This window comes from Lissotriton vulgaris, chromosome 2_1 (assembly GCF_964263255.1).
Source record: "Lissotriton vulgaris chromosome 2_1, aLisVul1.2, whole genome shotgun sequence".
In the NCBI taxonomy this organism is placed as follows: Eukaryota; Metazoa; Chordata; class Amphibia; order Caudata; family Salamandridae; genus Lissotriton; species Lissotriton vulgaris.
In genome coordinates this window covers 321,344,947-321,372,383 of record NC_141687.1, presented here as the reverse complement: position 1 = coordinate 321,372,383, position 27,437 = coordinate 321,344,947, and the positions used below count along the sequence as shown (strand labels likewise).

The 27,437-nt window shown below is 43.8% G+C and overlaps 1 protein-coding gene across 1 annotated transcript in view; it reads left to right on the top strand.

Annotated features, from left to right (window-relative positions):
* The first annotated feature begins 6,542 nt into the window (after positions 1-6,542).
* The window catches only part of ITGAE (integrin subunit alpha E), a 771,961-nt gene continuing 751,066 nt past the window's right edge, over positions 6,543-27,437 (top strand). The window contains exon 1 of the mRNA XM_086955032.1: positions 6,543-6,724. Within this exon, the coding sequence (XP_086811158.1) occupies positions 6,613-6,724 (112 nt within the window). The 5' untranslated portion in view covers positions 6,543-6,612. The remainder of the gene's footprint in view (positions 6,725-27,437) is intronic.

Sequence of the window (27,437 nt, the reverse complement as noted above, 5' to 3'; positions counted from 1 at the left end):
TTCAGAGATATTCATGCATTTCGGCTGATTTTAATCGCTTAGGAGATAAACCTTGATAATAGCAAGGTTCCTAAGCGATAAAAATCGCCGCAGCTCGGCGATAAAAATATCGCCGCTAAACCAACATAGAGATAATTATCGCTAGTTGTTGGTAATATGCCCCCTGGTGTCCACACTCCACATAAAAAGATCCCACCCCAATCGGTTTATCTGTGTCTGGTGGTAAAGGTGTGTTAGCTTGTCACTAGGAATAATTGATTCTCAATTTTCAGTCCTTATTAATGTTTGCCTCTCTTTAAAACATGGGGCAGCTCGAATTTGAGGATGCATCACTGAGATGTCGACTGAGCTGCAAGAGCGTCACCTACAAGTGACTGACTCTTTCCAGCATTTCCGACCTTTCAGAAGCCCGCAGGATGGTGGCGTTCCGAATCTCAAGCCCAGTCTCCACCATCAGGGCCCACGTGCAGGTGCGCCACCGCAGTCTCGTGCTGCGATCCAGCTGTGTGCGAAGAAATAAACGTCCCCGCAGCTGGAACCACATCAGCCTATGAAAAGTGCTCTGATTTCAGGGCCGGTGCTCATTTCAGTGGTGCATTTTCCACTACAATAGGCGATAATTGGGCAGGGGCTGATGTAATCCCCGCCCATCGCAATGGGAGCTATGCTTGTGTCAGCACTGGGCTTAAGGTTATAACAATGGCTGATAATTAACCACCCTCCCCTCCCCTTCCATACAAATATCAAAACACCCACCATCCCCAGCAGTCCCTTTACCGCCCACCTATTCACACAAGGTTTATTTACCAAGGATTGATCAATGCATGCGCATGCACAGTGTTTTAAATAGTGTTTCTCTGAATATGTCCCCCCTTCAACTATTTTTCTGATAAAGTCGAGCTTATTCCTCTATGGTATTGTTATACATCAATATGTTAATAATTCCATGTTTTTGACGACTCAATAAAAAACAAGCTTGCGTGCCAAAAGTGGGAGGGTTAAGGGGCAGTGGCCGACGGCACACAAAGTGTTTCCTTTGCGGGAGCGAGCCAGGGACACCATGTGTTTGTAAGTTAATTACAAACATATGGTGTCAAGCTCTCTCCCGCAAGGGGGATCACCAAACGTGCACGTGTTGCCATTGAAGGCTATGGAACGCGTGCATGTTTTTGGCTGAAAAGCCTAAGCGATTGATTTTAGGTCTTTTGCCTCTGCAGCGCATGCGTACTGCTAGGCGAGACCTAAAAGTAGACACTTTCGACAATTAAGCCCCCTTGCAGAAAAACCTAGTCTTGGCAGATGTTTTACTGCCTATTGTCATTGTATGGGAATGTAATCTGTCTCATGTTGTGAAGGGATGGTTGACTAATCATTTACATTAATGTTCGCATTTTATGTGTTCACTTGCACTGATCCCTCTTGGGATTCTGATTGAATTTTAATGCATTCACATTTATTTAGATTAGTATTTTGACACTATAATGTCCACAGTATGACAGGAATTGCCACCTTTAGGCCAGCGACAGTATTTGGGTTAGGGTGATTACATCATGACATGCATTGCCACAATATGTCATTAATGAGCCCATAATGCCAGCTTCACACAATGTGTTGGCTTCATGAATGCCCATTCTATCTCTCGAATTACCACCATTGCCCAATGGATGCCCACAATACTGCAAGATTTACGAAGATACTGCTAACTGTAATATGTATATTTTAATTTTTACATTCAGCAGAACACTTTGCTGTGCATGCACCCATTGTGCTTGAGAGATTAATCAAACTATGGAACCTGTCCATTTTCTGGAATATCATGTATTGTTAAACATTTATTGCAAAGTTTATCAGTTCACCATGCTTACACCAACGCTCTTTCTGGCATGATGCAAACCAAAGGTGCAACCTTCTCTTGCGTAGTGGCAGAAAAGTGAAAGATGTTTCAATTTCCTTTCCTGTGCCACACACGTGAAATAAATGCACTCTTACATATCTTAGGCACCAGAATCCAAATGCAAACAAAAGAACATATTCAGAATGCCCTAGACACCAAACATGACGAATCAGCTAAATAACTCATTGTATATTTTTGAGTGATGCATGCAGAATAACTTTGAGAACAGTGCGCAGACTGTGGTCTTTAGTCGTAAACAACCCATGCTACTTTTGTAAGCAGAAATTAAATGATCTTTTCAGTAAACCACAGTAACGGTTTAAGACCAACATTTCATTTTTGGATCCAATCATAACCTATCTTAATGCTCACAGTTGTTACACATTGGTTTTAAAGAGAGCGCTTTAAAATATTTGGTTCAGGGCAATAAAAAATGCTCAACTGGTTCTTGGGCAAGGCGGTGCGTGGGGTGGGGGGGGGGTTCTTTCTGCATAGTTACCCGCCCGTTTCGCCTGGTGCTGTGCTGGTTTTTGATTAGTCTGACTGGGAATCGGATCCTGCTAATCAGGACTCCAGTCTATCTGTTTTCTCCGTAAACTGTTATGTTATGTACTTAGGAAACTACAGTTTGGATACTGGGGTACCCTTGTCAGTTCCTAGTATATGGTACCCATATACCCAGGGCATAGGTACCCCAGAGGCCTCCCATGGGCTGAAGCTTGTATTATGCTACCCCTGAAAGGCCAAGCAAAATGGAACCTACAGGCCTGCCACTGCAGCCTGTGTAGGTTGGTGCATGCACCACTTACGTCAGATAGGCTTACTATATCTAAGGGTCACTGCACTTAAAACAAAAAACTAAAAATTCATTTACTCCTATAGCAGACCTTAACACTCCTGAAGGCAAGGTGATTGGTTCTAAATGGGAGGGTGCCACTGCATGAGCAGGACACCTCTGCATCGTACGGGTTGTGAGTGCATCAGCCATTTAAGACATATAGAGTGGCATTATGCGACCGCATGATGACCAACTCTAAAATCTAAAAGTAACCCTATTGTGTTTGATGTCAAACATTGCGGAATAATAACCCCACCCCGGTAACCGGCATGGAGGCATGATTCCACCCCGCAGAAGCAAGCTTCGTTGGGTCCCTGGAATTCCCGGTACCAGTCTTCTAGTCCCGGGCAGCAAAATATGGTTGCTGCCTACCAGAGATACATTTCTGCCCTCCTGCTGCTGAGCTAAGCTTGAGCAAGGGAAGGCAGAACAATAGGCATCCTGTCACAGGTAGGTGTGAACACCAACCAGACAGGATTTATTCTATTAGGGCTGGGTGGATGTACTTGCCAGCGACTGAAAGTCTGCATGAGGGGCACATTTGGTGTTCATGTACATAGTCCAGTTCAAATCAGCCCTGAGTGCCGTTGGCTTGTGCTCTGGTGCAAAACTGGACAAAGGACATGGGAGGAACCTCCCCACTGTCCAGACCCTCCCATGGGAGGGTCCCCTGAATCTGTCCTGCCCTCTCCCATGGGTAAAAAATGGCTTACCTTTGTGTATTACCCTAGGTGCGACGTGGGCAAGATTCTGAACCGGAAACTACAGAATTTCAACTGTCTGGATACTCTGGAATTCGCAGGACTTCGTTTGGGCCTGATTTCGTCTCCCTCTCAGTCTGAAGCATTGTCTGTGCCCATGCCCCATGCAGGATCCGTGTTAGACCTGTGGTGCATCAAGGACAACCACAGATATCTCCCTTGGAGTAAAGCAGTTGCTCCCCTGCATTCACAGGCACCACAACACTGCTGTCTGGTGTGCTTACCCTGAGCGCCTATGGACTCTGAGGACTTCAGCAACACAGGAGGTGGGTTTCTATGTCCCTCAAGGTTTGATCTGCTCTCTCACAAGTTTAAGGCCAAGTTTGGGGTCAGAATCCCTTGTAGGGGCTGCAATACCCGAACCCCTGTGCACTGTGTACATTTGCAAGTGCATATGCTTGTTGGCATTTCCAGAACAAGTGCACAGGGCTCCAAGTAGCCCCAATCCCTGGCATCATTTTCTACAAAAACCTCTGGCCTTCTCACGCCGAGTGCTGCTTTGTGAAATCGCTTTAGGTCCTCTTGCAACTCCTGTGCCTCCGGCCTGTGGGTTCAACTTCGCTTTTCTTGGCTTCCACTAGTTGCTCCAGGCCTGCCCTCGCTCTCCTTGCTTTGTTGAGTCTCCGACACCTTGGTGGTCCGAACCATAACCATCCTTGACCTTCTGTGTGAATTAATGTGGCCAAGGCTTGTTGGTGCTCCCACTGGACACCGACCCCTCAGCACTCGACACCCTTTGTGGGACAGCTCGTATACAGCTCCTGGTTGTCTTTGATGTCTCTTGGTCCCTGTGGCTGCAGAGTCACGAACTCTATCAACACACCTGAAGCATTCAACATCGGTGGGCATTCGTCTTGAGTCCCTAGTCACTCCTGAGTGACCCAGACTCTGTCCCTTCTGCTTTCAGGTACTCTTCAACAAGAATTCTCCAACTCCGGCTCTTCTTTCAAGTTCTCCATTGTGTTCGACTGCGGTTTCCGACGCCAATCAAGACCTATGCATCCGGCTTCCCTGGGATAGGTAACTCAGGTACCTTGGTATCCATGGGTGGGGTGGCTATCCAACCTCCTAACTTCCACTGGGTTTCTTAAAAGTCCACTGGGAAGGGTCCCTAAACTCTAAAACTTAAACAGCCACTTCCTCATAGAATTGTACGGAGCAAACGTTGCGTTCCAACACTGAACCTGTCCTCCATGGGCTCCCTACTTACTCTTCTTGGGTGGTTCCTTGGGATCCCAGAGATTCTACAACCTCTAGACACTGTCTTGAGTCGAGTCGTGGTTCTTATACCACGATTTTAATATATGGTTTGGTTCTCACCGTGGTCCACTGTGTATTTGTGCTGTTTAATTTAATTTCTGTGCTATAGTATTGTGTGCTATGTGGTTATATCCGTGTAGAAGATATTGTGTCGTACTGGACAGTATTATATTAATAAATATATATTTGTTAATACTAATGCGTGGTTCTCCTTTCATTTAACCAATACTATTGGTTGCATTCTGGTAAAACAAACTGCTAAACATTCCTTCAAGACTGAGCCTTAAGGCTGCTTTCCACAGCTACCACTTATATAGCTTTCTAAGGTTACCTTTGACCTCTTAGATCACCATAAGGGTTGTTTGGGCTGGTACAGGATGCCCACTTGAATTAGTGGACAATATATACCAGGAAACTTCTCACAGACCCCATTGAAGGTGGAGAGGATGAGGATTGAGTCATTGAGTCACTCACTCAAGCCATCTCTCCTATTTCCATGAAATATAGACATTGCCTTCTTTTAGGAGATTTTAATATCCATATGGATGATCCCTCTGACTCTGAGGCTGCTTGGCCGTTGGAATCTTTAACGATTTTTGGACTATCCCCTTATGCTCATCGCCCTACCCATGAAAAGGGTCATACGCTAGACCAAATATTCTCTAACGTTAGCATGGAATTCAGGCCTTTAACTCTTCTCTCCCTCCACTCTCCTTTTTAAAAAAAAATAACAAACTAACATGTCAACTGCTCAAAGGAATTTCAAATTCCCCTATACTAATTGCCCACTAATCCTGTTTGGGTTCCGGATTAGCGTGCTACCCACTGAAAAGTGCTTCAACACCTCATCAGGAGTAGTAAATGAATGCAAACCCTTCCCTCTCCTATCCTGCCACTATCCTTTTCAATCTAAACAACTGACTAGAATGTCCACCGCTCAAATTCATTTCATATTTCCCTATACTAATTCACCACTAATCCTTTAGGGGTTCTGGAGTAGCATGCTACTAGCTGTAAGAGTGCTTCGACGCCTCATCTGTGGTAGTAAACGCTATATTAATGCAATTACAATTTTCATGAGCATGGCGACGGAGCTGCATTGAGCTTCTCTTTCAATTGTTTTTCCCATTTCTCCTCAGTGAGTATATAGTTCACATTTGGAGATACGTGGTTCTTTAGTTTCTAAATTTACACCGTACACCACCTCATACTCGCATTTTGGCTTACATGTCAGCAAGGGCGCGACGGAATTTCATAGCATTAAGAACAAGTAAGAATGACGGGGTCAGAGGGTTACTCTAAGAAAGGTTGCTATGGAAAAATGAATTGGATTTTGAAAAGTTACACATTTGCCACGCTGTAAGCTTGGATTTCGACCACTGTTTACCGCCTAGTTTGGTGCAGACAGACTGAAATGAGACACATTTATTCAAATGTAAACAGCAAATGTATTTTGGAGTCAGGTGTCACCCTTAACTATCAGTAAGTATCAGTATGACAAATGAATGACCAATCAACGCAAATAAGTATTCTTGGACTGGTAGGGAAGTTAATATTGGTCAGCTGATGCATTTTTTTTAATTGTTATTATTTTTGCAGTGGTACAGTTTTTTGTAATCTGACTCCAGGGCTAAATTAATAACTTTAATAAGAGGATGATGTAAATTAAACAAGGGAGATTTAGTCAAAATTGCTTCGTGAGCTGAAAGTGACTGAATTTCAAATAGCCGAGGGAACGCCAATCATAATATGTTATTTGATGCACACGACAGAGGAAATCCACAGACCAGCAACGGCGCAGTCATTGTGGGTGCTGCTGTCTGGCGGAAAGCAGAAGTTACCGAGACGTAGCTCTGAGCATGTCTGCACTCACTGCGGCGGGGCTTGCATCACTTCAGTCCCCACAAAGCAGACAGGCGACAACCATGATGAAGAGGGCGCTTGTACTCCGCATTCTCGTCCTGCTCATCAGTGAGTACATTTTATGTTTCCCGCTTTACAGGTCTAGTAAATCTGCATGGCCATACATTATTGTGCACTCACGTTTGTTTTAGTAATGTTGGTTTCTTATTAGGTGTTTTTAAAAAAATATAAAATCTCACCAAGTGAAGGAACTGGACGAACGTTTTATAAAATAGTGGTGGAAAATGATACAAAATCAAGGTTCTGTAGGAGAAAAAAACTCAAAATTTTGCAGTAAAATCTCTAACAAAATCTGCGCTTTCAAGAAAATTGTATCTGCAGGTAATTTGTATGAAGCTAAACTTTCACAGCTTCAGAAAGACATTTTAAGCTTTGTCGTTGCTGTGTAACTTTGTAAGGGTAATTGTAAACTCACACACCCATAACGCAATACCCAGAAAACCCCTATCCGTAATTCCCCGACAGGCAATCAAAAACAAAAATGCCTGTTTTCTCACCTCTTTATCTGTGATGCGTGCCCTCCATCACCTTGTATTATTAAAATTCTGACTGCAACGGAAAAAGGGTTTTAGTTCAGAACGAGACCTGTCTCCTAAGTATCTTCGTTAAAATGTCGACAGTATTTGAGGTTCATGTCTAGAACAGTAAATCCAGTTTTGGAAACACGAGTTTTAATCTTTGAGTCAGAGTTGTCCACATCTATCTACAAAAAGTGCAAAGTTCCATACATTCCATTTTAGGTAAGAATAAATGGTTCTCACAAGAGTGCAAAGAGCGCAGCTAGACTGGGCCTGCATTTCAACGTCGATGACGTTCATAACACGACTGCTTTGCTTATCCGTGAATTAGGCATGTATTATATTTAACAAAGCATGAACATTCTTTTGATATAATTATAATGGAATGCTGTGAAATGTATTCAACTAACTGATTTCAGGAAAGTGTAGAGCTGGATATAGATTTGATGCTTAGAAAGCGGTGGAATCCAGTGTGGACTGTCATCAAACTAAGTGCATTTTTTAAATGGAAATAACAAATTAAAAGTTATATGTGAAATATAAATTAATTGGTTGAAATGCGATTGCAGGGACGCTTTGCTGCGCTTGTTGTGTCTAGAAACTTTTAGAACAACGAGACGAGTTAAATCTATTCATGGTAACTGTGGGAGAAGTTGCAAAGGCTGCAGCTTTTCAACTTTGCAAATTTTGTCTATGTGTAGCTCCGCACCGTAGCTGACACCGTTAAAAAAATAGCTGTGGGTGAAATGTGGGCCCATTCCGCAGTTGGGCTTAACCGCCTGCTGTGATGAGCCGGAAGCACCTGGCTTTCACCTTTTTTCCGATGGCACCTGCGTAACATCTCCTTCCACCACCTCCAGAGGTCACGTGGGGGACATCAGAGAACAGGGAAAGGAGCGACGGGACCGAGTAGCCTTCATTTTGTACCCCCACAGGCACTTGTCAGCAGGGAAGCTCAAATCCCCAGCATTCATTGCGCGTCCGTGTTGGACGTCGAGTGCAGACATCGACACGTGTAACTATGCTGCTGTCCTTGGGTGAAGTCGGGAAAATGTGTTCCTCTTAGTAATTAAAGAAACGTTTCCTGGATTCGCCCAACTACAAGTAAGTGGATAAAATATCGTTCGCCTCTACTGTACAGTGCACGCACAACGGGGTGTCATGGCACTAAGATAACCTGACTGGGACAAACACTACTGATGAATTGAATTGGTGAACAAAACAGATTTTAATCAATTCACATTTCCTGAAACTGATTAGAGAAGATTCTAGGGGGAGAGCAAGAGGCAAAGCATTCCACTTTCTGGTGGAAACACCAGAAAAGACACAAGGTCCAAAGGAGACTGTACTTGTTATAGGATTAGTTATAAGATACAGGTCATTAGCCGGTAACTTGCAGCTGGACCCATTCCAACTAAATATAGAAGCAACAAACTCTGGAAAGGACCCCTCTATGGACGATAGCCATAGTATGACCGGCAGCCAATGTAACTGATTTCAAAATGACAAAATGTGATCATGTCTAGGTATACCACAGACCAGATGATAAGCGGGCAGCAGCATTTGGAATCACTGATTGATTAGTTTTCCTGGGGATGATGAATGGATGGTGTTACATAGTCAAGACAAGATGTTTAAGTGCATTCATGATAGGAATATAAGATCTATCTTCAGCCGAAACAAGTGCTCCGAAGTTAAGCGCCTCACAGGACAAAGTAATTCAATTTTTGTAGGGTTCAATTTCTTTTAAAAATTGTGACATTCACCAGCTTACTTTATGTAGACTGTTTGACAAGGCTGGGGAAGGAGGTAAATCGCAGGCAAACCCAAATATAAACTGTTTTCATTCATGTACATGTACACTTTGTCACCAACCTGGGTTATAACGTGGGCTATGGAGCACATACACATGGTGAATATAAAAGGAAATAGTATAGTCTTGCGGGAACACCTTAAACGAGAACTTTGGATTTTGGATTTATGAGATGGTTATGCTACAATTTGTTGGCGTTCTGTCAAGTCAGAGAGTGACCACATCAATACACTGACCGAGACACCTACAGACCTATGCCCGGTAAATAAGATTGTGTGATCCTGGGTGTCAAATGCTTTAGAAAGGCCTAATAGGACCAAGACACAAATACAACTATTATCCATCACAGTCATCCAAAACTGATCCTATTACAAATTCTGTATTTCTTTCGGGACAAACCCTGCCTTAAGGCGTCAGGAATGCCTTTTCCCCCATAATAGTTTTGAATCTAAGCAACACCATATTTCTAGAATATTTTGTACCAATAGGGGAGCAGTGATGCGATAATTCAAATCAGATCAGTGAAAGGTTTTTTTTTAACAGAGATGCTACTAACCCTATTTACCAAATATCTGGAAAAGGGACAGATGTTAGTGAATTGTTAAAGACAGTCAGTAGTTTATTTGGTATCAAAGTACTGAAACTGCATAACCATTTATCCGAGCCCAATGGGCAATTAGTCGCAATAACATCTAGAAGACATTCGTCAAAATAGTTGCAAAACCACTCAGTCTAGAGGGACTGAAGTCCAGCACAGGCAACATATCACAAACAGATGGTTTTGGAATTCCTTCTGAAGTGATTAAGTTTGAGATTTTATTGTAAAAAATGGAAGTTAAATAATTGTGCATGATCTGTGATGGGAGAATGTGAGAGGCATAGGAGCAGTGATCGTTAATAATTCAGAATATTATTTTTACTGGATTCGATGCTTGAGAGATTCTGTTGTTATAATATGCTGTTTCCCCTTCTTTTAAGTTCTGTATATACATTTTGGACTTCAATAAATGAACTGATCCAAGTTTTGGACTTCAATAAATGAACTGATCCAAGTTCAGGACAGTACAATTCTCTCCTTTTCCCTTCTGTTTGACGAGTTTCTAATTTCCATCTGGCAACCGCAGGGAAAACCAAGTATTTGTCTTTTTGTCTACATGCGACCTCATATTATGTAAAGCAATAAACTCGTCTTGTAAGATTCGCATAAGAGTTCAAAGTAAGACATTAATATTAGCGCTGTCCTTCCCCTCATGACACTTCTTAAGTGTAAACACAATGTGGGAGGCAATTATACTTGGAGATACTTTCTACATACCCATCAAGACACTGGACAATTCCAAAAATCACACAAAAAACATTCGGAAATTCATACGAAATCTAGATGGTATTCTCTATGATGCCAAGTATAAAGTTGAAACTATTATTCAAAATATTAGTTACAACTGTATTACAGACATGGTTTTCACACTTCTATGGTTAAGGTTGACAGTGACATAAGAGTCCACAGGACAGAAATAATACAAATATTATAGAAAATATTAGATACATCTGTATTACAGATGCGGTTTTCACATTTCTGTGGTTATGGTTGAGAGTGACACAACAGTCCAAGGGAAAAGCCATCTTGAAATCAACAATAGCCTCGTCTCAACTGAGACCAATAAGCACCAAGCTTTGCAAACGAAGTCTTCAGGTAATAATACCAGATATCCTGAAAAACGAATAAAGGGGGACAAAGTTGTAAGAAGGGTTCAAAAAATGATCTGGAATAATTTGAATGGGAATTCTCCAAGGGACGTTTGTCTATGAAAAACTCAAACACGCATTGGCAAAGACAATTGACCCTGGTTTTCTATTGCCCACGTTTGTGGCGTTGCAAGAAGAGATGGGCGGAGGTCTGTACTAGTTGCCATTGACAGGGTGCTAGCAGTACTGAATACCCTGCAGGGTAGGAGGTGTTGGTGTCAACTATGTGCCACACAACCTAAACAGGATTTGGCCCGTTGTACCTTTTGATGTCACCCAGACAGCTATTATTTTAAATAATCCTTCTTTTGTAGGGCACACCATCCTCCCCATATACTTGCCTACTCTTGGTCAGCTGAGGAGTTCATAATGTGATAGGGGCACTGTACGTTCTTTTAAATGCACTAAATATGTCTCTCTGTATTTATGCACTTCTCCCTTAACTTACATAGTCAGATTGGTACATTGTAGGTATAGTTATATATTAAAGTTCATAGTTAGTATAGTTACATAGTACGTACATATAGACAATAGCTACATAGTTCGCATGGTTACATAGTACAGTTAACACAGTTACTCATTTAAACATAATTAATATATGGGCATAGTAGCGTTGTCAGTAACGCTGCATAGATCCAGACTATATTTGTATAACTATATTGTCTTCACAGTTGCTTTGGGTCTGAGTAGCAACTAGTAGGAAGTACATAGATGTACCTATGCCTGCCTTTTCCCTGAATTTCCTCGAATAAATTACTTACTCAAAGAAAAGCCTTTCTGAATCATATACTTTTTTAGTACTGATTAAGGACATACAGCATATAAATCTGGAATCATGCTGGATTTTCAAAATAACCTCTATGTAAGTAGGGGGCATTCATAATCTTTGAATGTAAGTTTTTTTAAATGTGGGAATCCCGAATGTTTAGCATGCGTCCAATCCTAATTAACCTACGTGGATATCACTGAAGTAGCTAAATAGTGTATTTGCCGAGTAAAATTGTTGCTGTAGTTACAAAATTAGACTGTTACAATAGATATGCAACTAGTGTAGTTCCATCTGCTGTGATTTTATGGTTTCTTGCCAAGTTAAATTTTTCATAGTTACTGTGTGTGTGTGTTTGGGTGTCGGTGTGTGTGTATGTTAAAGTTAGGTATGACTCTCCATAGGAAGAGCAATTTGGTTTTGCTAGTTACTTTGGCAACGTTAGACAAATCTCCATGAAAAGTCCCCCCCCACACTTCCCTCCTTCCTGTAAAGTTTTGGAGTGATCTGTCCAGATGGGGATAAGAAAAAGCAGGGGTCACAAAATGCTTTTCTCCATGTCATTTTCTCAAGGACTTTTAGACAAGGCTACAGCCTAAAGAGCTAATCAGTAATACACCAAATTTGGCAGAAAACGATATCTTTAATCAAAAGAATGTTATTTGTGATTTGGTATAATTCTGTTCAGTAGTTTCGAATAATTAAGGTTCTGAATTGATAAATATCTGTTCCTATGGGGAAAAAAAAAGTTCAATTTTGTGTGTCCGGCCCTTAAGACTCTTGTAGGCACTTACAATTTTGAATCATGTTACGGCTTTCATTGTACACACTGAAACTCCGTGTCTGGAAAAATAATATAAACACATACATAAGAGGCAGGGTTATGGTACCCTGACACCCTAGGCATTCGAAGGGTTCCCAGAGGGACAGCCACTGGGGTTAAATTAAAAATAATAATTGGGGTTGCTCTCATCCTGTTGGAGTCTTGCGGGATCCAGCGCGGCTGCCCTGTGGTCTTATCAACTCCCTCAAGATTCTCATGGGTGGTCACTGGGACGAACAAACATTATTTAAGAAAAGAAACACACCCTAATACACACAATATGTATCCTGTACAGTGGTCTTTAAAAAGAGGCAATTTCTTCACCAAATCCTACTATGCACAGCATTTGCCCGTTATATTGGTTTTTGTGGAGTGGAAAGTCCCTCACCAAACCCTAAAACACACATCCATAGCCCTCTATATTGTTCCTCACAGAGACCTTCGTGGCCAGACTAAATCCCTCGCCAAACCATACTATGCACACAGTCATTGCCCTGTATAGAGATCTTCATGAAGAGGCCATTCCCTCACCAAACCCTATTCCTCACAGAGTTTTCCCTGTACAGAGGTGTTCAAGAAGAGGACAATCCAACACCAACTACTAATATGCACAGTCTGCACTATGAGTGTAGAGTGTGTGTACAGCCAAATCCCTCTAGATGCCTAACCCCCATCAGACGGGAAGACTCTACTACACACAGACTGTGTTCTCTGCACAGCTCTTCGCGGACAGCGGTCCTTCCCAATATACTTAAGATTCCTTATGCAGCCGTGGTCCTACTACATACTGTTAGGTCTCTTAGTAATTACTTCACGGTAAAAAAAACCTTATCAATTTACTGACAAAGCAATGGTTAAAGTGATGTTAAAGTTAGTTGTGGTAATATCTTACTTAACGTTAAACTAAAACCATAGAAATTAGATCATTGATTACATTACTGATGACATCTCATATGACAGAATGGATGACATCACCAATGACATCGCTGATTACATCATCCTATGAGTGTGGCAGTTTGCTATACAGTTCTGACACTGAAAGGTATTTAGATAGGTAAATCTAGAGTACATTTTCTACGGCTTCTGTGGTGCTATTGAGTGTATGTTTTTGCACACTCACTGCTCTCCTAATGGAACTTGCGTATGTGAAGGATATGGGCTGTCCATAAAAAGTGGCCCCTGGACAAAGCCTGTATGTAGTAGAGCCTTCAGCACTTGCCAGGATTTGAGATAGTGTAGCTACTGGGCCCTATTTATAAAATTGTGCACAGGGCGAAGGCTAAACATTGTAGGGGCTTAGCCAACTAATACTGCTTTGGTGCCTGGAAGAAGTTGCCTCTCTGTGAAGAGTTCTGCCTATGACGAAGGATGTAAATAATAGGAGTTTGACTGCGTAATGAGGCTTAGGTGTCTGGAATGAGCAGGGTATCATAAAGGTGCAAGGTGAAGGCTGTGTATAGCTGGGGCTTGAACATCTAATGGGGCTCAGGTGTCTTGTAATAGTGGACTCGCCTTTAAAATTGTATGCACACTGAGAAGTAGGTGCTTGGTCACCTAATAGGGCTTGTTTGTCAAGAGGGTGCAGACTACAATGTAATTAATATTATAAGCACACATGTTTATGTAATATATGTTTTATGGATAGGTTGCAATTTCATTGCATAGACAGATTCTATTGTGACCGCTGACCCTGCTTATGGGCCAGGTCGCTCTCCTACCGCCGAACAGCACCACCTGTGCGCGGCCACACCGCTGCTGCTGATGTGGGTTCGATCCTCCTGTGCCCAAGATCACCATTCTGACTGTGGTTTGATTTTCTGTTTTTCTCCCTCCTGCCTGTTTGTATTTTGGTTTCAGTCTGCTTCTGTATTTTACCTTTTGTAGCACACCTGACCCCCTTCACCCCTTTTTCTCTCTGTGACCCGTTGTTTCCCGCCGCTGTCCCCCACTGCCATGCCGCCTCGCCGTCCCGCTCCCGCCTCCCAGCTGCTCCTCCCTCTCTCCACACCTTATATGGCAGCCGCTGTCCGGACGCGCTGCGGACGCGCGCAGCTCATGCGCCGCTTGCATAGCGAAGGCGTGCTAAAGGCAAGCCCGTCTGCGCCTGTCCGTGCCTGGACCGCGCCCAGCGCCAGAACGCCTGGATGCCACAACGCCAGAATCCGATACGACGCCAACACTCTAAACGCTCTCAACACCAGCCAGGACCGCCGATGCTTCCAGGCCACCCTAAAACGCACCCACGGACCCTTCTCCTGCCACACCTACAACTTCACTTGCGTCAGAACCACCAAAACCCCAAGGAATGGACCAATCACCTTTGTTGCACACTCCTCAACACCTGCTCCGCACAAAAGCAGGCCGTCGAGCTCTGGGACCTGCTCAACACCACCGCCCCAGACGTTGCCTTCCTGACCGAGACCTGGCTGAACGACTTCTCGGCACCTGACATCGCCATAGCCATCCCGGATCTCCCGCAGAGACCGCACGGGATGGGAGGAGGAATAGCCATCGTCCACAATTCCACCCTCCATGTCCACACTCTCGCAGACGACTCCCTCAACTCTGCCGAACACCATCACTTCCGGATCCACACCGATCCCAACACCACCCTGAGAGGAACACTCATCAACAGACCCCCCAGACTCAGTTCAGCGAGTCCACCGTCGACCTCGCCAGCACCCACCCACTCGCCTCCACGGACTACATCCTCCTCGGGGACCTGAACTTCCACCTCAAGAGCAACAACGACGCCAACTCCACCACCCTGATCAACAACCTCGGCCTCTGACAACTCGTCACCGAACCCACCCACGCCGCCGGCCACACCCTCGACCCTGTCTTCTCCACAAGCACCCACGTCACCTTCAACCACACCACCGAACTCCACTGGACTGACCACCTATGCATCCACTTCACCTTCAAGAAACCAGCCACGCACCACCGCACCCAACAGCTGCCTCGCAGCTGCTGGAGCAAAGTTACCGAAGACCAGCTGACCTCCACCCTCACCCAGAACCCACCCACCGACACAGACACCGCTGTCCGAAACTTCAGACAGTGGATCAACGACTGCGCCAACACCCTCGCCCCGACCAAGAAACCCTCCATCAACTACCCCAGCAAGAAAGCCACCTGGTTCACCGAAGAACTCCAGATCTCCAAACGAACATGCCGGAAGCTTGGGAAGAAATGGCTCCACGACCACGCACCAGACAGCCACGCAGCCCCAAGGACGCCATCCACAGACATCAACACCTCATCGGAACAGCCAAGACTTCAAAGCCGGACTGGATAACAACGCACACGACAGCAAAGAACTTTTCAACATAGTGAAGGTACTCTCCAACCCCAGCACCAACACCAACGACATCCCGCCCTCGAAGGAGCTGTGCGACTCACTGGCCAGCTTCATCCACCACAAGATCGCCGACATCCGTGACAGCTTCAACTCCTCATCCCCCCGGACCGCAACAGACCACACCACGAACGCCACCTGCACCAACCAGCTGACCTCCTGGTCCCACGTCAACGACAAATAGACACGCAAGGTCATGAACTCCATCCCTCAGGATCTCCATCAGACCCCTGCCCACACCACATTTTCAACAAAGCTGGCGCAACCATTGCACCCCATCTGCGAAAGATCATCAACATCTCCTTCGACACAGCAACATTCCCAGAAAGCTGGAAGCACACAGAAATCAACACCCTCCTCAAGAAACCCAAGGCGAACCCCAAGGACCTCAAGAACTTCCGGTCCACATCCCTGCTCCCCTTCCCGGCAAAGGTCATCGAGAAAATCGCCAACATGCAGCTGACGCACCACCTTGAGGACAACAGCATCCTAGACCCACCCCAGTCCGGATTCAGACGCAATCACAGCACTGAGGCTGCCCTTATCGCAGCCACTGATGACATCAGGCGCCAGCTAGACAACGGCGAAAACTCAGCCCTAATCCTCCTGGACCTGTCAGCCGCTTCCGACACGGTCTGCCACCGCACACTAAGGAGACGCCTCCAAGAAGCCGGATTCCAGAAGAAGGCCCTGGACTGGACCACGTCCTTCCTCTCCAGCAGAACCCAGAAAGTCCGCCTCCCGCCCTTCCGATCCAAAGCCACCGACATCATCTGCGGCGTACCCCAGGGCTCATCCATGAGCCCGACCCTGTTCATTTTCTACATGGCCCCCCTCGCACAAGTGGCCCGCCAGCACAACCAGAACATCATCTCCTATGCCGTCGACACCCAGCTCATCCTCTCCCTCACCAAGGACCCACACACCGCCAAAACCAACCTCCACAAGGGAATGAAGGCCGTCGCCGAGTGGATGAGGAACAGCCGTCTGAAACTGAACTCTAACAAGATGGAGGTCCTCATCCTAGGTTCCACCCCCTCTGCTTGGGACGACTCCTGGTGGCCGACCACACTGGGAGCAGCACCAACACCCATGAACCACGCACACAACCTAGAATTCATCCTCAACTCCTCCCTCTCCATATCGAAGCAGGTCAACGCCATCTCCTCCTCCTGCTACAACACCCTCGGCATGCTTCGCAAGATCTACAAGTGGATCCCGACCGAAACAAAAAGAACAGTGAACCAAGCCCTCGTCAGCAGCAGGCTAGACTAGGGCAACGCACTCTACGCAGAAATCCCGGCCAAACACCTGCAGCGACTACAAGGCATTCAGAACACCTCAGCCCAACTGATCCTTAACATCCCCCGCCGCAGCCACATCTCCCCCCACCTCAGAGACTTGCACTGGCTCCCCATTAACAAGAGGATCACCTTCAAACTCCTCACCTACGCACACAAAGCACTGCACAACACCTGACCAGCATACCTGAACGACAGACTCAACTTGCCAGCTCCGCTCCGCCAGCCTCGCCCTTGCCACTGTCCCGCGCATCCAATGAACGACCTCCAGCGGCAGATTCTTCTCCTTCCTCGCTGCAAAAACATGGAACACCCTCCCCACCCATCTACGGCAGACACAGGACCTGCTCACCTTCAGAAGGCTCCTCAAGACCTGGCTCTTCGAGCAGTTGCAGCTCACCCCCCCCCCCCCCCCCAGAGCCTTGAGACCCTCACGGGTAAGTAACGCGCTTTACAAATTCACTGAATGATTGATTGATTGATTGTGATTCTGTGTTATTTAGTAGTTATTTACATTTTTCAGAGGCTGTACTGGTTTGTGGAGTAAATTGAACATCAGAATGGTGGAGGACGTAATCATTGAACATATCAGTGATGTTATTAGACATGTCATCAACGATGTCACCAGTAATGTAATTGAACTTGTTCGTTGTGATGTAAAATGTGAGGTCATAAGCAGTAAGTTATAGAGTTATGCTGTCCCTTGATTGAGCCATGCCAAATAGCTGTTGTGGTTGAAGTGGTGTGGAGAGAGACGTCATTGTAAATAAAGATAGATAGATAGATAGATAGATAGATAGATAGATAGATAGATAGATAGATAGATAGATAGATAGATAGATAGATAGATAGATAAATAGATGGATACACACATCACCAAACACTCAACCATGTTGCTGACTGCACAACAGGGCAGGTGCACCTTCCATGGGTATGTGAAACCTGCAAAAACTGCTGGATACGTGAACTCCAGTGACAAAAAAGAGTGTTTATATGAGGTTATCAAAGATGAATTTTGACTTCAGAGAAATTGTATAAAAAGCATGAAAAGAAGAAAAATACGAAAAAACCCAGAAAATAAATCTGTAAATACCTGTATATTCAACTAATTGTAAAGTAGGTTGAGGGAAATTATCCAGAAATGAATCACAAACAACATGGTAGAGTGATTGTGTTACAACTGTAACTAATGCAGCAGTGCAGTCATTGTTTTTAATGGTGGTGGAGTTCAGATGATTGTCCCTTTAAAAATACCCTCTGTACATGTGAAACTATATGACCCTGTTGAAGGCTACTGCTGAAACTTGTTGGTCTCTTGTCTGCACCCAATGGTGATATAAATTCAGTTAAAATAAGGATTTTGTGATACCTGTCTGTGCTGCTGTGGTCTTGCCTCGATGTGAAGAGTTGAGAGTTGGAGTATGCAACAGGGACTAATTTCTAAATATATATATACACTGAAAAAAACATAGGTTTCAGGCCTTATATAGTTAGGAATTAGCTTTAAAAAACCTTTGAAATTCACTGAAAAAAACATAGGTTTCAGGCCTTATATAGTTAGGAATTAGCTTTAAAAAAAACTTTGAAATTCACTCAAAAAAAGTTTTAGGGGTGTTATAGTTTGCTGGACATTTCACTCATGCAAGGTTTTTTAAATGCTTATTCCTAACTATATAAGGCCTGAAACCTATGGTTTTTTCAGTGAATTTGCAAGGTTTTTTAAATGCTAATTCCTAACTATATCTAGCGTGAAACCTATATTTTATTCCAAAAAACTTCAAAGGTTTTGTAAATGCAAATTCTATTAGCGAATAATGTTTTTAAATGTTAATATCCTTCTGGTACCACCTGAGCAGCCATCTTGTTTCTCAGTAGAACTGAGGCACAAGAGAGCACAAAACAAGAGTGAAAAACGCGAAAAGGGGGCAGGGTAGAGACCCCCTGACCCCTTAGCCCGGTGGTTCCCAAAGTGTGCGCTGCGGCACCCCGGTGCGCCGTGACGAGAAGCCAGGGGCGCAGCGGCGCCACCCAGGATGTGGCTCCTTTGTGCTGAACGTGATCTCAGCCCTCGCCCTCTGCATTTAAATGGCTCAATTAAGAGCTCTGTGCGGTTACAGAGAGTGCTGTGGATATTGCTGTATGGTTTGTTTTAGAGTTTAAGCACTGGTCTTTGTTCCTGAAATGAACGTCTTACCCTGTGCATTGTGTTTTTTGTTGATGGTAAATACAAGTTACACAACGCTCTGGTGCCTTCCATTTTACTTTTCCTCTCGTGGAGTGTGACGGCGTCTGTATATGGTTTCCTTCGGAGTTCCAGCCGGGTGCGTCTTGTGTCATAAATTGGAATTACATTGAAGGCAGAAATAGCTTCGAACACCTTCTTGCGGCTGACAGCACGGCAGAAATAGAGTGGGAGAAAGCTGTCAAAACAGCAAAGGTTGTGTTAATAATTACTGTTGCAGAGGTGGATTTCTACAGTGGGGCCAGTACACTTCCGGTTTGGATGTATCGAATAGAGGTGGACAGCCTCGAATAAGTGTGATAGCAAGATAATAACCAGTTGTGATACATAAGGACTTAGGATTACATGCGTTACATAAAAGATACAAGCAGAAAAAAATTGCAAATGTACAAGTTATAAAGTCACACAGGGAAGAGATATAAACAGAAATAAATTGCAAATGTACAAGTAGTAAAGTCACACAGGGAAGAGACAAATATAAAAAATTGCAAATGTACAGGTTGTAAGGTCACTCAAGGAAGAGATACAAATGGGTAAACTCTAAGAGTCACATAGGAATGGTAGAGAGTACAGAGGTCTACTGTGGTGGCTCCCAAAGCGTGCGCCGCGGCACCCCAGTGCGCCGTTAAAAAAATGGTGGGGAGCCACGGCCCGCTGCCAATTAGGTCAAGGGAGCCACGGGTCCAAAAAGTTTGGGAACCTCTGCCCTAGCCCTTCTAAGGTTGTCCCAGAAGGAACCCCAAGGGCAAAATTATTATTATTATTTTTTTATAACATCGCGGGGTACGCGCATGGTACGCGCACGGTACGCGTACGTACAGGCACATGGTACCCCGCGATTTTTCGATATTTTTTTTTTTTTTGGCCTTGGGGGTCCTTCTGGGACCCCTGAGAAGGGCTAGGGGGTTGGGGGGTCTCTACCCTGCCCCCTTTTTTCGTGTTTTCCACTCTTGTTTTGGGCTCTCTTGTGCCTCAGTTCTCCTGAGAAAGAAGATGGTGGCCAACTCTTCCTGGTTTGGACAGTTTGGAATGTTGACAGTTAACATGGGGAAAACACGGTTTGGGACCCCCCTTTTTTCTCAGCCCCCACTTCACGAATCGACCTGAAACTTTCAGGGAAGGAGCGGAGCGGAGCTGGCCAAAATTTAGGAAAATTACACGCAAATTCCTCAACCAGCGCCAAAAATATTCCCAATAGAATGTTGCGGATTTCCTATGGTAGCTAGGTCCTAACTGTATATACCAACTGGCTATCGCCAGTAGGTAATATATATATATATATATATATATATATATATATATATATATATATATATATATATATATATATATATATATATATATATATATATATATATATATATATATATAGCTACACATACCCATGAAAAATGCACCCACCCTGTTGTGTAGTCAGCAACATGCAAAAGTGTTTGGTGATGTGTATATATATATATATATATATATATATATATATATATATATATATATATATATATATATATATATATATATATATATATATATATATATATATATATATATATATATACACACACACATCTCCTACAAGAACTGCTGGATATGTGAACTCCGGTAACAAAACACAGTGTTTAAATTTAGTTAGCAAAAACGCATTTTGACTTTCTGAAGCCTTGAGCCTAAGAGATGTGATAGTCCATTCCCTTCTAAAGGTGCACAAGTTAAAAAATAATTAACGTGAAGATTGATGTAGGCATACCATCTTCCTGATTAAACATAGAAAGTAGACTGTTTACACGGTGTCAATACCCTGAAATGCTTATACATTCAATTAAATGTACATTTAGTACAATAAAACATCTATATATTAAAGTTTAATTATCCTCTTGTGAGTCCAAATAAGCTCATCACTCTTTCTTTTGAAGCAAATGTCCAGGTCGAACGCCTGTATGTGTCTCGCTCTGGTGTGAAGGCAGCTCCCTCTATTGCCTATTTATTTGATGCTGTTCTCAACACAGTCCAACAGGCGTAGGTTCAAATTCAGAAATCTGTAAGCATAATACATTTTAGGCAGAGAGAAAACGTACTGAACATGTATTGTCGATTATTCATCAGTGTTGAGCCCCTTCCGGCCATTGGCTTGTTGTTCGATAATATATCATCATTCTCGATTTCCAAGAGCTCTAATTCTATCCACCCCCTGGCATTTAAATAGAATCTGTCTATGCAATGAAATTGTAACCTATCCATGCTACTCTTCAGCTTCTCCTTGAAGAGAACGGCCAGAGCAATCAACATTGAAGCTAGGGTCCCGGCTCCAGTCTCGGCAGGGACACTTAACATCCTGTGATTCTGGGCAAAATGAATGTGTAGGTCTGTAATGCAACTGGTGCTTATGTAAAACGCTCTGATACTTTTGGGTTGAGTTCACGCGATATAAAGCTCCCAAATAAACGTGTAATGCACCTGGGTAGGTAGGAACCTGGTAGTGATGACTCTCATGTGTTTTAATACTCTCGGTTGGATGGCGCTACCTACATTCCACTCTTTGCATGGGCAGGTCAGACAATATGTTGCACTGGCAGAATTACAAGTTAAATATTTGGTAATACGTTTTTCTCCACATCCAAATGGTACCTCGTTTTTGTCTCTGTTCTTGCTGTTGTTACAGCTTTACTTTTGGAACAGGTGAATAAGGATTTCCTTTGTCGCAGCAAGTCATTTTTCTGCCTGTTGATAAAGTGGTTATATACGAAATGGTCCCTAAGGAACGGGGCTCCCCTAAATGTGACTTTGGGATATGTTGTAGTGCCCTATCTATGACAGTTTGACTTGTGAGGCTGTTCCAGTTCTTTATATGCAGCCTTGACCCTAGAGATGCATCTGTACAGTATGGTATATATTGCAGCACACAATTAGTATTTAGGTCTGTCTCCCAGTGACACGAAAATACTCACCCGGTAGCAGACCACGAGATAGGGAACCTTGAAGTCATAACTATTTCCCGTTTTTCTGCTAACGTGCCTCGAGTTGAGACCACAAACATAGTATTCAGGATCAAGATAACAGTAGGTTCACACTCCAAATTACGGAACCATTGGTTGTACTTTATTTATCTTTACTACTTCCTTTTCTTTTCTTTTATGATGCACAGCCCCTCTAGCAGAGCGATGAAACATGCCACACACCTTTTTACAGGTAATAGGAGGGCAGAAACATGTTGATCACACTCTCACACTAGGGTTCAAGTTCTTCCCTATCTTTTGTTTTTAATCCTATCCCTTGGGGACACCATAAAGTAGTGGAGTTACACCAAAAGGCAGTTTTAACTCACGCTCCACCTTCTCGTTTTGCATTTTGCACCACTGTCCATACCATCAGTACATATTGGAGGTGCCCAACTGAAAAGCCCCTCCTCTCAGGGAGTTGTAGCCCACGACACTCAGTTAACCATAATGATGTGACAGGAGAAGGTACCCTAAGAAGGAGCATGCCACCGAAGAGGCACTGAGGGTTTTCCTCTCAATCAGATATTTGCTTTCATTAGCAACAGAGACAAGTTTTTCTCCTGCAGACTGACAGCATTTTCCAACACTGAGGGACAGACCAAAGTACTTGTTGTGTGTTGCATTTAGAAGAGTCAGTACTCACCGATGTCTAAACACTCCTTTGTCACTTTTTGTGTTTTAGGTCTCGCCTGTCGATGCGCATGCGCATCGAGCAAGCGAGACTATGGGGGCTTATCCACTCTTTATCCACTGCAAGGAATCGTGGCGATTCCTTGCAGTGCCCGTGACTTTTAAGCTCAATGCGCATGCGCATTGAGCTTAAAAGCGCGTGCACGCCCGTCTTGTTTTACCCGCTCCGCCCCCTCCCCTTCCCGCCGTGTCGCATTTCTCCTCCCCCCTCCCCTCTCTTCCCTCCGTCTTATTTGTTTATTATACCCGCTCCGCCCCCTCCCCTGCCCGCCGTGTCGCATTCTTTTTTAAATCCCCACTTCCCCCCTTTTTGGTTTGGTGTGGGGAATTGTGGCTTGATCTTGTATTAACATAACAGTCTACTACCATGTGCGGACTGGTTAATAGCAGACTGTTGTCTATCTTCCAGTCTTGTTCCCTTACAATTTCGAACACTATTTCAAAACAGTCCGCTGTTATCCAGTAGCATCTCATAGGATTCTGCAAGAATAACATGTATAGTATTTTTTACTGTATAAATTCAATCCTTTGCACTCTATAAGATGGCGGCCGTAAACTTGATCGAAGTCCTTCGTTGTCTAATATGACCCTCTCATTAGATTCGGCGAGAAAAAAAGCGCAAAATCTCAAGAGCTTTAAATAGAGAACCTTATCCTACCCTTCGCATTATGTCGTCTAAACGGAGCACAGGGGATTGCTGACGCCCAGGAGGTTTTGCTGGAATCAAACGGAGACACGAAGGTAAATGAATATGTTAGGGATCTCTAGTGTCTTAGGAATTCTCCTCCCCCCTCCCCTCTCTTCCCTCCGTCTTATTTGTTTATTTTACCCGCTCCGCCCCCTCCCCTGCCCGCCGTGTCGCATTCTTTTTTAAATCCCCACTTCCTCCCTTTTTGGTTTGGTGTGGGGAATTGTGGCTTGATCTTGTATTAACATAACAGTCTACTACCATGTGCGGACTGGTTAATAGCAGACTGTTGTCTATGTTCCAGTCTTGTTCCCTTACAATTTCGAACACTATTTCAAAACAGTCCGCTGTTATCCAGTAGCATCTCATAGGATTCGGCAAGAATAACATGTATAGTATTTTTTACTGTATAAATTCAATCCTTTACACTCTATAAGATGGCGGCCGTAAACTTGATCGAAGTCCTTCGTTGTCTAATATGACCCTCTCATTAGATTCGGCGAGAAAAAAAGAGCAAAATCTCAAGAGCTTTAAATAGAGAACCTTATCCTACCCTTCGCATTATGTCGTCTAAACGGAGCACAGGGGATTGCTGACGCCCAGGAGGTTTTGCTGGAATCAAACGGAGACACGAAGGTAAATGAATATGTTAGGGATCTCTAGTGTCTTAGGCTATAGGTAGTGCCTTACATACTTAAACTCACAAAGAGGTCACAATGGGTCTTTCGGTTTTATTTATAGCTCCAGAAAGTACCGAGTTGTCCGGTTTTCATTATGTCCACTCCCAAGTCTATGACCAGAATATAGAGCCCACTGCAGGAGGGAATCATACTTCCTGTTCTAAGTAAGCGCATTAGATTGATCTATTTTTCGAGTGTTACATAGTTACACTTTTGACCTAACGGCACCTAAACTAATACAGAGGTTACGATCGTGTATTTTGTTTTATACACAGCTCCAGAAAGCACTGATTCACCCTCACTCACCCACAACCCCTCACCCTCACTCACCCTCAACCCCTCACTCACCCTCACCCTCACTCACCCTCAACCCCTCACCCTCACTCACCCTCAACCCCTCACCCTCAACCCCTCACTCTCACTCATCCTCAACCCCTCACCCTCAACCCCTCACTCTCACTCATCCTCACTCACCCTCAACCCCTCACCCTCACTCACCCTCACCCACCCTCAACCCCTCACCCTCACCCTCACTCACCCTCAACCCCTCACCCTCACTCACCCTCACTCACCCTCAACCCCTCACCCTCACTCACCCACACTCACCCTCACTCACCCTCACCCTCACTCACCCTCACTCACCCTCACCCACCCTCAACACCTCATCCTCACTCACCCTCACCCTCACTCACCCTCACCCACCCTCAACACCTCATCCTCACTCACCCTCACCCTCACTCACCCTCAACCCCTCACCCTCGTTTTCATTATGTCCACTCCCAAGTCTATGACCAGAATATAGAGCCCACTGCAGGAGGGAATCATACTTCCTGTTCTAAGTAAGCGCATTAGATTGATCTATTTTTCGAGTGTTACATAGTTACACTTTTGACCTAACGGCACCTAAACTAATACAGAGGTTACGATCGTGTATTTTGTTTTATACACAGCTCCAGAAAGCACTGATTCACCCTCACTCACCCTCACTCACCCTCAACCCCTCACCCTCACTCACCCTCAACCCCTCACTCACCCTCACCTTCACTCACCCTCAACCCCTCACTCACCCTCACTCACCCTCACCCACCCTCACCCTCACTCACCCTCACTCACCCTCAACCCCTCACCCTCACACAGTGCAATAGGTCTCGGAGCATTTGAGTTAGAGCTTTTAGAAATGTTTATGGCTTTTTTTTTTAATTCTTTAGCATTGGCTACAGGAAACAAAAATGCTAAAGATTTACAAAAAAAACCATAAACAATTCTAAAAGCACTAACTCTAATGCTGCGAGACCTATTGCATTTCCAATGCTTGTTTGATATTGCAACCCAAGCAGTGGGTCCTGAGCGTCATGTGTCCTCTCTTTCAATTAAACTTCCTGGTGGAAATTTGTTAACCTGCTTACAGCTTTTGAGAAGACAGGTTCCAGATATCCCCTCGAGTGGAACCTACTGATCATGCCCTCCCTTGTGGTGTTAGGCTTATTCTGTGCTGCAGTTACTTGTAGCTCTCAGGAGAGCCCCACAGGAGATGCTCCTCTTTATTTGTTTCAGGCTGCTGTTACCTGCTGTTGATTTTCTAGATAGTTTGGTTTCTAATGTATTGTGTCCTCCATTCACCATCAAATCTATCTATTCCATCTGGGATCTGCTTATAGTTGTTGTCAACTTGAGATTCAGTATGTTGCAATGAAGTTTAGGGAGAAAATGCCAGCCCATTTCTTATTCTTTCCAGATGGCAAATAGGTCATCAGTCTAGCAGAGCCAGAGGATTATGAGATCCGTCTATTGCTTCATGTCATTTGCCCTGACTACCTGCTCCTCTCACAGCCCATGAGCAAGTCATCGCAGCTGGGGGCGAAACAGATACCCATTGCGGGCCCGACTATAGAATTCACCACCAAATACAAACAGATTTTCTGTAAGACAAATCTGATCATGTCCCGCTACATGTGTTTGTGTTGGTACAATTGTAAAGTGCTCAAACATCAACTTCCTCCGTGTGTTGTATGTTTACATCCTATTTACATCCTTTGTAATCACTAGGAAATTCTCTTCCCATTCTACCTCCCTTATTTTTGTTTAAAATCCTTATGTCCCAGACATATTAATTTAGTGCTTGTACAGGGTGCAACAGATAGTGGCCTATGTATATAGGCATGTTTTCAATCAAACTCTGTTTGGATGACGCTATGGGGTGCCCAGGGTTGGGGGTGGCTGGGATCATTGTGTACTTTTGGTAAACTATAAAATGTAGGCATTTAGGGATCAAATGTAGGCACTTGTGTGTTATCACATTTGCGAGACTTCTATTCATTAAATTCTTATCTGCCTCTGTCCTTCCAATCCATAGGAAAGTACAAATATTTACGGATTAAATATATAGGGTTTCTTATAAATCAGGTCATAATATTCCGAGACTTGGAGCTGTATGTGTGCGACCGCAATATAAATGTCTTTGTCTAATATGATAATATTGTCCCCCTCGTCTGAGGGTTTAATTACAATAGTTTGATTCTCTAAATTTTTCAATGCTATCTATTGAGACCAAAGTAGATTATATTTTTATGCCTTTTTGTGTTTAGTTCTTGAATGTTTGAGTGCCTTCAGGGTAGCTTCCTTGAAGGTGTCTATGGCATCCTGTGCTATGAGTATAATATGTCTCGACCTGCATTTAAGACAACTTCCACTACTTGTTTATTGAATTTCTAAAATCTCCAATATTTATTGATATCTCTTCGTTTCTCTGAATTATTGGTTTGGGTAGATGACTCTTCTATCAACATGTCCAAAGTTTCCAGTATCGCTATATCATTCAAAGTTAAATTGTTTTCAAGAATTTGTTCACTGGGAGTATGAGTTGCCAATCCCTTCATTTTGGACAGCAGATGTACAATCTTTAGTTTTAATTTCCTCACAAATTTGAATAGTTCAATTCGGGTCTGGGAATAGTAGATCTATGTGGAAGTATAGAAAGTAGGTCCACGATTTAGTTCTATCACAGTCATCTTCCTTTATGTTAAAATGATGACAGTGCTATAGTTGTCCTCCGTTACTTTCTTGCTCCCTTCTTCGTACTTCTCTTGTTGTTATCCTTTCTTTGTGAAATTTTTTGATTCCTTCTGTTGCTCATGATTTTTTTATTC